We start from the raw sequence: 13,593 nt of genomic DNA on the forward strand, positions 1-13,593 counted from the left end.
CAAGGATAATAAGAAAATAAACGGAATTTCTCCATACTCTGATATCACTATATATATATATATATATATATATAATATATATATATATATATATATATATATATATATATATAATCTACTTTGAAGATAGGATCAATCAGACTATAGAATTATTCATAATCAATCAGCTGACAAATGGATTATTCATTAATCATTCATGATTGATCATTGCTGATCAGGTTAATTTTGGATCAAGGTGAAAACCAAGAAGTTGTACACTTCTCTCCTGATCCACAATATTCCTCAAACTGAAAATTATTCTTTGGGTTTTCTCCTCATTTAGCTTGAGGAGGTTTGACCTGAACCACACCAATGCAACATCAAAAGACTCACTCATCCTCTCCGTCAGATCTGTTGAAGAGCTGCTCACATCAAAAATCAATCAATCAATCAATTTATTTATTAAAAACACACATAACAAGACAAAACAAAATTACAAAGAATTTGAAACAAATAAAACACAATAAAATGTTACAAATATAAAAAACCATGGGCTTTGTGGTTGGGTGTGTTGGAGATATATATGGAGGAAGGAAAAGACCTATTTATGGCATTCTTAGACCTGAAAGCTGCATTTGATTCGGTCCCAAGAAGAGAAATATGGAGTGCCATGAGAGAGTTGGAAGTCAGCGACAGATTGATAGGAGCAGTACAAACGTTGTATAGGAGAACGGTTGGAGTGGTAAGGATAGATGGGGAGGTATCTCAGGAATTTGATATGAGAAAGGGTATGAAACAAGGAGATAGCCTCAGCCCCCTGCTCTTTATAATCTTTATGAACAGCATACTAAAGTATTGCAAAAGAAACACCCCAAAAATGAAAGTGGGTCATAAAAATCTTAGACCAGTATACTTACAGGCCTTGGTATTCGCAGATGATATTGTTCTGATGGAAGACAGTACAAGGAAACTCCAGAAGGCAGTTGACGTATGGGAAAAGGTTTTGTCAAGAAGATCATGGAGGTGAATACGAGCAAAAGCAAGATTATGAGGGTAGCGTGGGAGAGGAGAGAGAGAGCTGTGGAATAACATGCAAAGGAAAGGCCCTGGATGAGGTAGACCAGTACGAGTATCTGGGAGCAATTATCTGTGCAGATGGAAAACTAGATAGAGAAATTGCAAACAGAGTGAAAAAAGCAATGAATGTATATTTCCAGCTGAACAGCACCGTGGTTGGCAAAAGAGAGTTAAATATGACGACAAAGAAAAGAATATTTAATTGTGTGTTTGCTCCAACTCTCATTTATGGCATTGAAAGCTGGGTAACCCTCAAGAAACACTGGAGTAAGGTTACTGCAGCAGAAATGAGGTACCACAGAAGAGCAATAGGAAAGACAAGACATGATAGATGGCGAAATGAGAGAGTGAGAGGAGAAGTGGGAAGAAGAGCACTGATGGAAGACATAAAAGAAAGGCAACTCAAATGGTTTGGACACCTCACTAGAATGCAAGAATGTCGCCCAGTAAAGGAAGTGGTGGAGGCTAGGAGGGAAGGAAAGAGACGGAGAGGTAGACCTAGGATGAACTGGGAAGGCTATCTGGAGGAATTGGGGAGGGAGAGAGGCAAGACAATGAGAGATATGAGAAGAATGGCTGAGGATAGGACTGCATGGAGGAGATGGACCGAGGCTGGTACCCCTACGCTGTAACGGCAGAGGGGGTCAAGAAAAAGAAGAAGAAGAAGAAGAAGTGTGTTGGAGAAGAGAAAAAAAGAGAGGAAGATACCTAGCCAACTATGGTTTCCCATGTAATAGGCAGGCAAAGAAGAGAAGATAAGTAATGAGGGAAAAAGGTAAGGGAGAAATGGGGGGAAGGAAGAAAACAGAGGAATAGGTACTCAAAATAAAGGTATGCGAGTCCACTGAAAAATGAAAAAACAATGCTGGAGCAGAAATCTCGAGTCATATATCTAAATGGAAGAAGAAATTACTGTATGTCCAGTTTTTTATATCCAGTTTAATTTTTCCGCTGATCTTATTGTCCATGAGAAAGTGATTTGGAATGAGTTTTATCATTTTAGTACCTATGTAAATTAACTGCCTCCTTATACATTCAATATTAGTGTTATAGGTTACATATTTGTTAGCAGTGGCCCTTAGATTATAATAATTAAGTGTAGAGTTTATTGTGAGAGGAAAATCGGATCTATTTTTATTAAGTACTCAATTACGGTTTTTATGTATAATTGACGTATAGTCATGACCTCAAAATCACTAAAAACCATATCCGTTGGATAGAGCCTGGGTTTGCTTAATATAGTTTTAATTATCAGTTTTTGTGCTACAAATAATTCAGCAATATGACAGTTGAAACAGCCTCCCCAAACAACTATGCCATACTGCAGAATTGACTTGACTAGAGCATGATACATCATTTTCAGGTGGTTCTTATTAAGAATTCTGTTAACTTGGTAAAATTTAAAAGATAAATATCTAATTTTTCTACATATGTATTTAATATGAACATCCCATTTAAGGTTTTCATCAATTATGATTCCCAAGTACTTAGTATTATTGACTTTTTAATGGTGGGACAATCACAATTACCCAAGTTTAAGTTGCACTGAGAATGGAGTCTCAAATCTTGATTCTATAATGAATTATTTTTATATTATAAAAATGGTGTTATCATCTGCATAGGCTGCCAACCTATTACCTAGTGCACAAGGTAGATCATTTGTCATTATTATGAAGAGCAGGTGGCCGAGTATGGACCCTTGTGGGACCCCATGTGGAATAGCCTTCATTGCAGAAACCCTACCATTCACCTGGACCACCTGGCGACGACCAGATAGGTAAGATTTCAGGAGTCCTAATGAGACATCAGTGACCCCATAAAACTCCAACTTGGACAGCAGAATCTGGTGGTCCACTGTGTCAAAATCACGGCTCAAATCACACAAACCCCTGCTCTCAAAGCTCTGAAGCACGACCTTCAAGAGACTTTCTACTGCCTGGGTTGTTGTTCTTCCAGCCCTAAACCCGTACTGAGCATCCACCAACAGTCCAGCACTCTCAAAATACAAGCATAACTGTTTCTTGATTATGCTCTCAAAGATTTTGGAGAACACAGGTAAGATTGCAATAGGCCTGAAGTTACCCGGTAGATCAGTTGAACCCTTCTTGTAAATGGGTACAGTCTTAGCAATCTTTAGTAGAGCAGGAAAAACACCCTCCACAATGCATGAGTTCAAGCAGAAAGTTAGAGGTACATGGATTGGAATGATGACTCTTTTTATGAGATTCACCGACAAATCGAAGAAGTCCTTACTTTCAGAATTTTTCAGCTTACTCACAACATCCAACACTTCTTCACAAGATACTGGGCAGAGCACAAATTTTGTTTCTGGCCTGGGCATAGCATTTAGGAACTGCATGGCCGAAATATAAGGGGTGTTAATAGAAGCACGAACTGTAGCAACTGAATCCACAAAGAAGGAATTGAAGATATCAGGCTCTATATGTGTGGTCCTCTGCTGAGAACTCATTTCTCTCTTGATCACCTTCCATGCTGCAGAGCACTTATTTTGCGAGGAGTTTATCTGCTGGGCATTCATTTATTTTTGGCTCTCAAGTGTTTCTCCTTGAAGTCCTTTTTCAGTGACATATATAACTGTTTAGAATCAGCTGTCCTTAGATTGGTGCTCATAAGCAAGAATGACCCAATTCTTGAGGACAGTTAATTCTTGACTCATCCAATGCAGCCTTGTCCTGTTCTTGGTCCACTTTTTTGCAGTCTGTAGCCTTTCTGGAAAGACACTGTCAAACAGGTACTTGAAATGGCTGAAGAATTTATTAAAGCTATCTTCTGGAAGACCAGGTGTCATAATTTCGTTCCAATCCACCAGATACAGCAGATGTTTGAAATAGTTTATCTGACTTTCAGTAACTGGACGCACAAGTACCTTCTTAGGGGAACTACTGGAGATGTCAGAACAGGTGTCAGACAGTGTCAGACATATAGCTTCATGATCACTCAAAGCATAATTTTTTATAGAAACACTGTACAAACTCTCTGGTAAGTTGGTCACCACATTGTCCAGACATGCATCCATCCTAATAGGCTCACTCACAGTGCAGTACAGGTTCAATGACCTCATTGAATTGACAAAGCTGATTGTATTAGTAGCTGAATCATCAAGGAAATTGAAATTGAAATCCCCGCCCAAAACAATGTGGTGGTTGAGCATTCTATTGAAGATGTAGAGAATGACAGATTCCAGATGTTCCAGGAATTTGGGTCACCATTGGGTGAACGGTATACACTTATAATTATTAGCTTGGGCTCCAGCAAAGTGACACAAGCCAATTCAAAATGAAGCTCCTTACAGTGGTGATAAATATCCAGGTTCAAGTGTTTTGCTTTGTTATGGTCCAGTAAATCCTTTGACACAAAGATTGCAACTCCTCCATGTTTATGTGTGATTCAACTAAAAGAGCTAACTAGTAGATAATCTTCGAAGTTTACCATCTTCAGCTGGTCCTCACATAGCCAGTGCTCAACAAGGCATAATACTTTATAACTCCCCTTACAAATTGCCAATTCAATATCTAGTCTTTTAGCTAAATTAAGACACTGAACATTGCTAAACAGGACATTGAAACCGGGGTCAGAAACTTTAACACCGTTAGGCCCAGATTCAGAACTATACTGAGTCTCAAGAAAATTATTGGATCCAGAAGCTAAGTATTTTCCCCTTTTTGTAAAGCCTTCAAGTTTAAATTGCTGTTATTGCTACTTTGCTTTCTTGTAAAGTATTTTGCTACATGAGTATTTTTTGGCCAGAAATCTGCCTTATACACAATATCAAACTCACTATCCAGAACACCCACCTTGAATGAAGCATAAGAATCTGGGTGATTCGAGACAAGTTTCTCAACAGTAGAATTACTAATTCTTTGATTCTTAAGAAATTCTGAAAGGCTCTCACAAGTTGTACCTGGTATGAATCTTGAGACAAAAAGAAATTTTTTGTGGTCCCTAATCGATAGATTCTCTACACCAATCAAACTACCAGTAATAAAGTTCTTGTTTTTCCTGGTATTAGCATTACCATTTGATTTCGGAGTAACAGAAAGTTTAGTGTTCAATGCAGTTTCTTTCTGCAGTTGCAGATTTTCTTTTCTAAGTTTGTGTCCTTTCTTCCTAACCACTGTAGACCAGTTGTTGTCAATGGGATCTCCAGCATTATTTTTTATGGATTGTCAGACGAATCTAAGGGTGGGGTGGATAAGGAATAACTTTTATCAAGGTTCTCAGAAACACTCGTCGATTGTTTTGCATGATGAGAGTTTAGATTCAAAACACTTCCGCCAACGTCAGAGTTCGATTGTTTGTGTAAATCGATGTCAAGTCTACTAGTACCCATTGTCGATAATTCATTGTCAACAATATCGATCTTGACCATCGATCTTCTACGATTTGATGTTGATGACATGACCTGCAATAATTTAGGTTGTTGATGTTGTTGTTGCTGGTGCTGGCTGTTTTGCTGTTCGACAGGTCCGTTCATGCATCTTTCAACACGTTGCGAATGCACAGGCATATTATTAAGTTTTTTGTCCAATAAATTTTCTACTTTCGTAAGGAGAGAATCCTTCAACGAATCAATTTTTACATTCAATTGACATATCTCAATTGATAGCGCCAGAATATGGTCGGCACCAATTCTACGAAGCTCGCCTAACCTTGTTTCGCAGGTTTTACAATGCCACTGTACAGTTTTGCCGAGAGATTGTATTTTTATATAATCATCCGATGAAATTGAAACACATGATGCGTGGAACCATATATCACAAAATGCCTCACACATCAATGCCGGTTCATTATCATTAACCACTAATCCGCACACACCGCACTTGTATTCAACACCATCATCCGCCATTTTTTTTATATAGCGCTATTGGTTGACATTCAGAATAACTCTACTTCTGAAGTCCCAGATGAAATTTAATTACTTAATAATCTTGGTTTCAAGATATTACCAATTGTGTTCGAATTATCACCAATATTTTATAGCTCCATGTACCAGATTTACTAAACAAAATATTCTCCAAGTCCTAGCACTCGTCCATACTCGTTTGAAATACTTGGTTTGCAGAGGGGTGTCATTTATATTGTATGGAATTTCAAATTTGCAAGTATTTTAACGTTTGATCTTTTGGCATAGGCTATCTTGGGAACTTCCGGGATAATTTCTATCCTTTCAATGTCCTTCAGTGAGTTATCCCTGGGTTGAGAGCTAGTGCAATCAAATATTCATATCATAAACCTACTATGTTCCAAATTTCGAAAAAATCGTTAGAGCCGTTTTCGAGATCCGTTGAACATAAATATTTACCCATATAACAACATAACCAGATAACCATATAAATATATATAAATATACAGGAATTGCTCGCTTAATATAATAGGATAAGTGAGTTTTCTATCTTGGAGAAAACAAATAACAGTTTTTAAGAGTAAATTATGATTCAACTAAGAGCAGATACTTATGGATGAGAAAACTGCGTGAGGTCAACTGTTCACAGAACTACTAGTTACACTGAATGGTATGACAAGCTGTAATGGTAACACATCTCCTAGAATAGAATCACTTGAATTTCTGTCAGATGTATGGAAGACACAAAATGAAGTGGAGCAGTATAATATTGGAAATAAAAGGTGAGTAAGAGATTAGAAGAGCTACAAGAAGGGACAGAATTGCAATCAAATATAGGAATAAAAGTCGATTTGAAAACCTGGAAGCATTGTATGTGTCCAGAGAGAACCCACACATAGAATTGTATTATAAAATTAGAATATAGCTAGCTAGATGTTTTAAAATATACACCCAGTAGGAATAACGAAAGAGTTACTTTCTGTATCTGATTTGCCTTGATGTTTGTATAATAATATTATAAAATAAAGAAAATTATTGTAACCTTGTATGATACCTATCCAATTCCAATAAGATGAGATTGAAACTCAATTCTCAAAGTCAAGTATCATTTATTTGGAAATGAACTCACTGCAAGTGGATGTGAGCCCCACTTTCACATTTATCAACTTGAATGTCTACAAGAGAGGTATGTGTTAACTCAGCTTTATACTCAGGTTTACTTAGACTGCCTACATTTGGCTCTCACTCACTCCTACAGTGGGACATTTTGTGGTAAGGGAGCAATAATGTCACACAGACTAGTTGGAACAGGATTTTGATGCTGATAAAGACTAGTGGGTGTCATGTGACAGGACTATGATGTGTTCTTTTGAATAAACTACTCTATCTCTATCTTACCTATCAATGTAATGCATGAGAAGTAGGTTTCAATTTATTTTTCAAAGTTACAAAGTCATTTTTTCTCAAGAGCTCCTGCAATTTTCCCAGAAATGAGACTCATGTCGGTTGATAGGTCTTATTCAGGGTATAAATTTGGAGAAAATAATTAGAGAAAACCGTGAAAAGCATGGTTTTTTAGTCATTATCTGCCATCTTGAATTGAATTTGTATTGTCAGATCCTCATAGTATAAGGACCTTAAGTCAATCGGTTAATTATGAATAGTTCACACACATACACAGACCAACACCCAGAAATCATGTTTTTGGACTCAGGGGACCTTAAAAACTTGAAATTAGGGTACCTCAATTTTTGGAACCTATATTAATAGGACAAGCATGAGTATTGATAAATTTGGATGTCATTTGAGTAGAAAAACAAGAGGCTGAAGAATTATATTACAGAATATCGTTGAGTTTAGCAAAAATATTTATATACCACAGAATGCTGCTCTCAATAATATGAAACGATGGATGTATTTAACTGATTCAAACTTACTCCACCCTCTTCAACAAATAAATTCAAATTTTGGTATGAATTCACCCGATAAGAGTGTTCAAGAGAATTTTTAACACCTAAGTAAGTCCAACATTCCTTCTAAAATAAATTATTAACTGGAAATGGAAAATTCTCAGATTTGTACAATCATATCAAGAATACAAATTTTTGGTTGAAATTCATTTTCAAATTAATAAAAAACTTGTAAAAAAGTACTGATCTTAATTAGTCATAGTAGTTTACAAAATTATAATACAATTATAAAACAAACATTTTTCCCTACTGAAATCTAAGGTAATAAAGATCAACTGTTAGTTCTTTCTTACCAAGAAAATCAGTAAGTTCAGTTTGAATTTTGATGAGTAGTTTTGTTCAACTGTTCAACGAAATTCAGAAGTTGTTTCAAAGAGTCAAAAAACTATTTATACTGTGGGGACTCAAACCTGGGGCTTCATATTGATAAGCTGCATCAGACCACAAAAACTTGCTTGAGAACATGTTGATCAAAACGAACTCATAAGTAACTCAACGAACCCCTAATAAAAATATTTTCCTCAGTGTTTAATAGAAATTCTTGCTGTAAACATCTCCTCCCTGGCCTATAAATACAGTGCTCATTCCAACAGAGAATTCAGTCGTGGCAAGGTGGTGGTTGAGATAACATCTCTCAACCTTGATCTTGACCTTGATGTTAAATGGAGGCTCAATCGGTACAAAACCCCTACTTACCATACTCTGTTTCAAGTATGAAACTTCGTTTTTCTTATCGAAAATTATAATCATTCTGATAGTTGAATTACTATTATTCGTTTTATAACAGAAGAGTAGATTAGCAGAATACTAAATATTTATTTTTCAATGATTGAATTATTTAGGCCTAAATGCTTTTCTACTTCAGCAAAGAGAAGCCTGAACATAGAACTTGGATACGGAAATGAGTAAAAAAAGACACAACGGATAAAAATAAAATTTATAAGTATAATACAGAAACCTACTTACTTGATGGTGAGCCTGCTAAGGGAATCAACACAGAGATCTTCACTTTTGTCAATGGTTAGAGGAACATCTTCAATTTTAGTTTTTGTGATCAGATGAACGTGATGACCATCACTGAGGAATGATTTAGTGAGCTGAAAATTTAAATTACTGGATGAGAAACAAAGGAATAATGAAGAGGAGAATTATCTAAGACTAGCATGTAACCCGTGCTTTGCACTGGGAAAATTTTTTGTCGTAAAATGCAATCTCTTCATTTTCAGGAAACATGAAAAAATAGACTTTAGAATTGAAAACTTCCAGCAAAAAAATACGTTTGGAATAGGTCTCGAACCCATGAGTTGCACATGCTATCAATAATTGGTACTATTAGGCTGGCCACTAACGGTAGGACATGCATTTTTGTCATGCACACATACACACATGTTTACCATTCATGTTTTGTCATCGGCGAGAGGCTTCTAACATAACACGAACAGCCAATACCGGTAACAATAAATAAACCACTGGAAAATTACAAGTTATAATGTTAGGATAATTCAAACTCAAATAGAGCAGAGAAAAAATAAACAACAAAAAATCGGAGATTCATACACCTAAGCTCAAAACATTTAGTTCGAAGGCTTCTGCTATGATGACACATCAATGTATGATGACAAGTGTGTCATGCATGTCCTATCGTTAGTGGCCAGCCTAAAACTACGGAATCTCTTTGAGAAAGCAATGTTTGGTTAGGCTTTTATAGCTGAGTAAATTTTTAATCACAAATTGAATTAATTTGCTTTATTTATAGACATTAATTAATAAGTACCAATGAAAATAATACTATATCCATCCTTGGTAAATTCAAAATCTTCAGGTAAAGTTGCAAGTTAATCAGTTCATAGTTCAAATCAATTCATAATGCGTCAATTGTTTATTTCCTATCCAAGCCAGTCGCTTTATACATATATATCATATTATATTAAGCTAGCAAGCTTTGTATATATTTGGTTATTTATGTCCAACGGATCTCTTAACGATTTTCACGAAATTTGAAGCTTAGTAGGTTTATTATATAAAAATTCGATTGCACTAGTTCTCATCCCCGGGAAAACTTGCTGACGGACATGAAAAGGGTAATAATTATTATTCATCCTTGGAAAAACACATGATAATTCGTCGTCTGTTGATAACGGAAGATGCTAGTGCCTGTGTGTGTGAGAGAGAGGGAGTGACAGAATTATGTTCATCTGATATTAACGATTTGCAATCAATCAGCTTATCTTACGAGAAATATTATCTAGAAATTTTAATCAACTTGATCAAAATAATCTGTTTGTTGACATGACATGGTATATCATTCTAAATTAGACTATATCATAATTTCCAAGTTAATCATTATTTTACAGTTTTAAGTAATTACTAAGAGTTATTTTGTTATTCAATTTGGTTTGTAAACAATCTGAATTGGAACTTTTTTGTTTTCAAATGTTTGGACTGGAAATTAGGCCTGAATACAAGTATATGTAACATAACCTACTTCTTGGACTACTTATAGTATATTATAAATCAAAATTCAGGGAAGAAACATTTTTGGGCTGTGCCTGTTAGTCCTTCCCCAATCATTTTAATGAATTATTGTGTTCTGTTTATCAATAAATAAATAACGAGCGAAGTTCGGTGCCCCGATATTTATAGATAAATGAACAGGATCATTGAATATGACAATATTGTCACCCTAATCTAGGTCAATTCAAAGTGATATATCGGAAAATAGAATATGTATTTTTAATTAAGATTAACACGAATTATTTTTACTAGTCTATGTAAAAAAACAATTAAAAAAGATGATTGTATAACAGGTACATAGTAGAATTCAATTTACTCATGATCATTTGTTAAAAAGTGAATAATATTAGATAAAGTAATTTAATTCTCATCCTACCTCAAACAGGAAAGGAAAAACGAGTTTTTCTGATTCTGTTACCATCAAACTGGCCATAAATGCTACCGGCATCCTGAAAGACTAAAAAACGTTTTCAATTCCAAAGAAAAGCATTTAATTATTGTTGAAAATTGAACAAAATACTATTATTTTAGATAACAAGTAATAATATTCATTGATGCTTAATAATGAAATAATCAATAGTAGAAATAAAGGAATATTGCACATAACTCATAACCTTAAACTTCGTGTTTTGTTTTGAGAAACTACCGCCTTTATTTTTACGCAGTGGCTACCAGTTGGCTACATGCCAACACTCGAGGCTCGCTATAGAAATAATGCTCCTTCAGAATAGTGAAGTATGCGCATGCGCTGATAACATATTTGTTAGAGCAGTTCCGTTCACTGTGATAACTGTTACTGAGCTTTGGAGCTGCAACTGATTCGCCAATGCACGAAAACACAACATATTATCCTCTTTATGTCAAAATCGAAACTTGTAACATAACCTCTAGTCCAGTCTCAAATAGTTGTTTTTAAAGAAACAGCCCCGAAAGAATTTTTCTTGATGATTCTATATGTATTTTGGGTCGCTGAATTTGAATCTGAAATTAGCTGACATTTCAGAGGGCGGCTTCACCCCCAAAACCTCCCAACATTTCGGACTTTTCCAATTTTTCCATTAATCTCGAGAGCCTCAAGTTTTTCGAGAAAAAGCATACTCTAAAAAATTAAAGATAATAAGATTTCCAATAAATTAAGTGGTTGTGCAGGATTCTACCATTTTTGGTTCTGGAGCTACAAATTTTCAAAAAAGGTGTATTTTTTTAATGGTTTTTCAAAATTATTCGATCCTACAACTTCTACCCTATACAACTTGGATATATTCCTAGCAATGATTAAAAAAATCACACCATGTAAAAGAACAATCACATAAGTGTGGCAATGTAATTCACTCTTCATCTCTGGCACCATCATCATCATCCAGCTCATACAAGACTGTAAATACCTATGTTGAATGTGGCAATGTAATTCACTCTTCATCTCTAGCATCATCATCATCATCCAGCTAATACAAGACTAAATACCTATGTTAAAAAACAAGAGAAACCTATCTCCAGCGCTGGATGAAATAGCGTACATCCTCCTCTACAAGTATGTCATCACCATGAGACACACTGACTAGATAGCTAGACAATATTAAGTCCAATGTACGACCATTCATATTGACAACATCATTATAAGAATTAAGATCAAAAAAGGACATAAAACTACCCAACTGACGAGCCTTAACACTACCATTAGCAAAGTCATATTCGTGTGAAAGAACCTCCGGAAGATTGAAGTCTCCAGCAATCATAACATTGCCAGTTATTTCTTCCTGCTGTATTTCCAGAAAGTCAAAATAGGGAGCATAATGGAGAGAAGTAACAGGTGGAGCGAAAAATAAACTACATTGAACAAATAAGCGACACTCCCAAAATACACTCTGACCCATATAGGCTAATCTCACCGGCATAAGAAGACAAATTTGTACAAAGTTCAGACCTGAGTCTTCTGTTAACTGCTATCGAGACTCCACCACCCCTCCAATCAGGTCTGTCTTTCCTATATACAGAGTACTCTTGGCCAAATAGCTCATTATCCCTCAAACCTTTATGCAACCAGGTCTCACAAAGCATTATAATATCATAACTACAATTCACTATAGATAAATAAAAAGAATCCACCTTTGTTCGTAGTCCTCGCACATTTTGATAATACATGGAAACCTCCTGATTAATAATGAGACACAATCAATAGAAAAGAAAAGAAAAGAGAAAAACAATGTATGTGACTGATTACAATGAACCAAAAAGAAAACTAATAAAAATAAAATTATTAACTCCCAAATAAAATCTTCAAAACACTTCCAAGCTCACGCCCAACATAATATTATACTCCTATTGATAATATAATGTTTGTTCAATTTTAAGAATACTACAATATAACATTAACTTCTTAACATAAGTGGAAACAGAGTGATAAACAAATTTCATTATTCAATAGGACAGTGCCAGATACTATAGTATTGCAACAATCGAGCAGCTCAACACACTCACATCCATACAAAATATCATTTAAAAAATAATAATAAAATAAAAACAAACAAACTGATGACAGTCATTCAAAATCAATGATTCTTACAAGAAAGAAAAGAAAATATCGTTGTAGGTACGTGAAAACTATAGAATAATATAATCTAAGGAAAACTATAAATACTGTATATAATCAAGCATGCAACTATCAAATCGAAAGATAAGTAGTGAGAGCGAACCTTCAGTTCAGTCAAGCAAAATAATAGTTTCAAAATCATTACTGAGATCACATCCATCAATAACAGCAATAACTATAATATTGATAACGAACAGCCAAACAGCAGAGTAGCAGCCAATGCAATAGAAATTCACTGTCATCAGCTGGCTTGATAATTACAAGTTTCCAACTAACTTAATCGACTCGCGCTTCATCTTTCATACTCTTATCATTATATAAGAGCATTATTTTCATAATACATAATATCCCATCCTCAATCTCAATTTCCAATATCATTCACAATCTGCTACACACATTGACATCCCCAACAACCCCAAGTTAATTATCTAACATAGCTATTGATAGTACTATCGTACAATCGTTTCTAATTCCCATTCAACCTGTTTCAATCTGAATTCATCTCACAAACTGTGAAGAACCATCAATTATTGTTGCAATTATTAGGATACCCTATTCCACCCTCTAGGTTACCTAATAATTGCGAAGTATTGCTAGAT

General features: G+C 35.2%; 1 protein-coding gene across 1 annotated transcript in view; it reads right to left on the bottom strand.

Moving 5' to 3' along the window:
- The window catches only part of LOC111056500, a 35,944-nt gene extending 24,824 nt beyond the window's left edge, over positions 1-11,120 (bottom strand). The window contains exons 1-2 of the mRNA XM_039434920.1: positions 10,781-11,120; positions 8,857-8,987 (exon numbers count right to left, since the gene is read on the bottom strand). Coding sequence (XP_039290854.1) covers positions 8,857-8,987; positions 10,781-10,852 — 203 coding nt within the window. The 5' untranslated portion in view covers positions 10,853-11,120. The remainder of the gene's footprint in view (positions 1-8,856; positions 8,988-10,780) is intronic.
- Positions 11,121-13,593: the final 2,473 nt, after the last annotated feature.

Source organism: Nilaparvata lugens, chromosome 1 (assembly GCF_014356525.2).
Source record: "Nilaparvata lugens isolate BPH chromosome 1, ASM1435652v1, whole genome shotgun sequence".
Classification (NCBI taxonomy): Eukaryota; Metazoa; Arthropoda; class Insecta; order Hemiptera; family Delphacidae; genus Nilaparvata; species Nilaparvata lugens.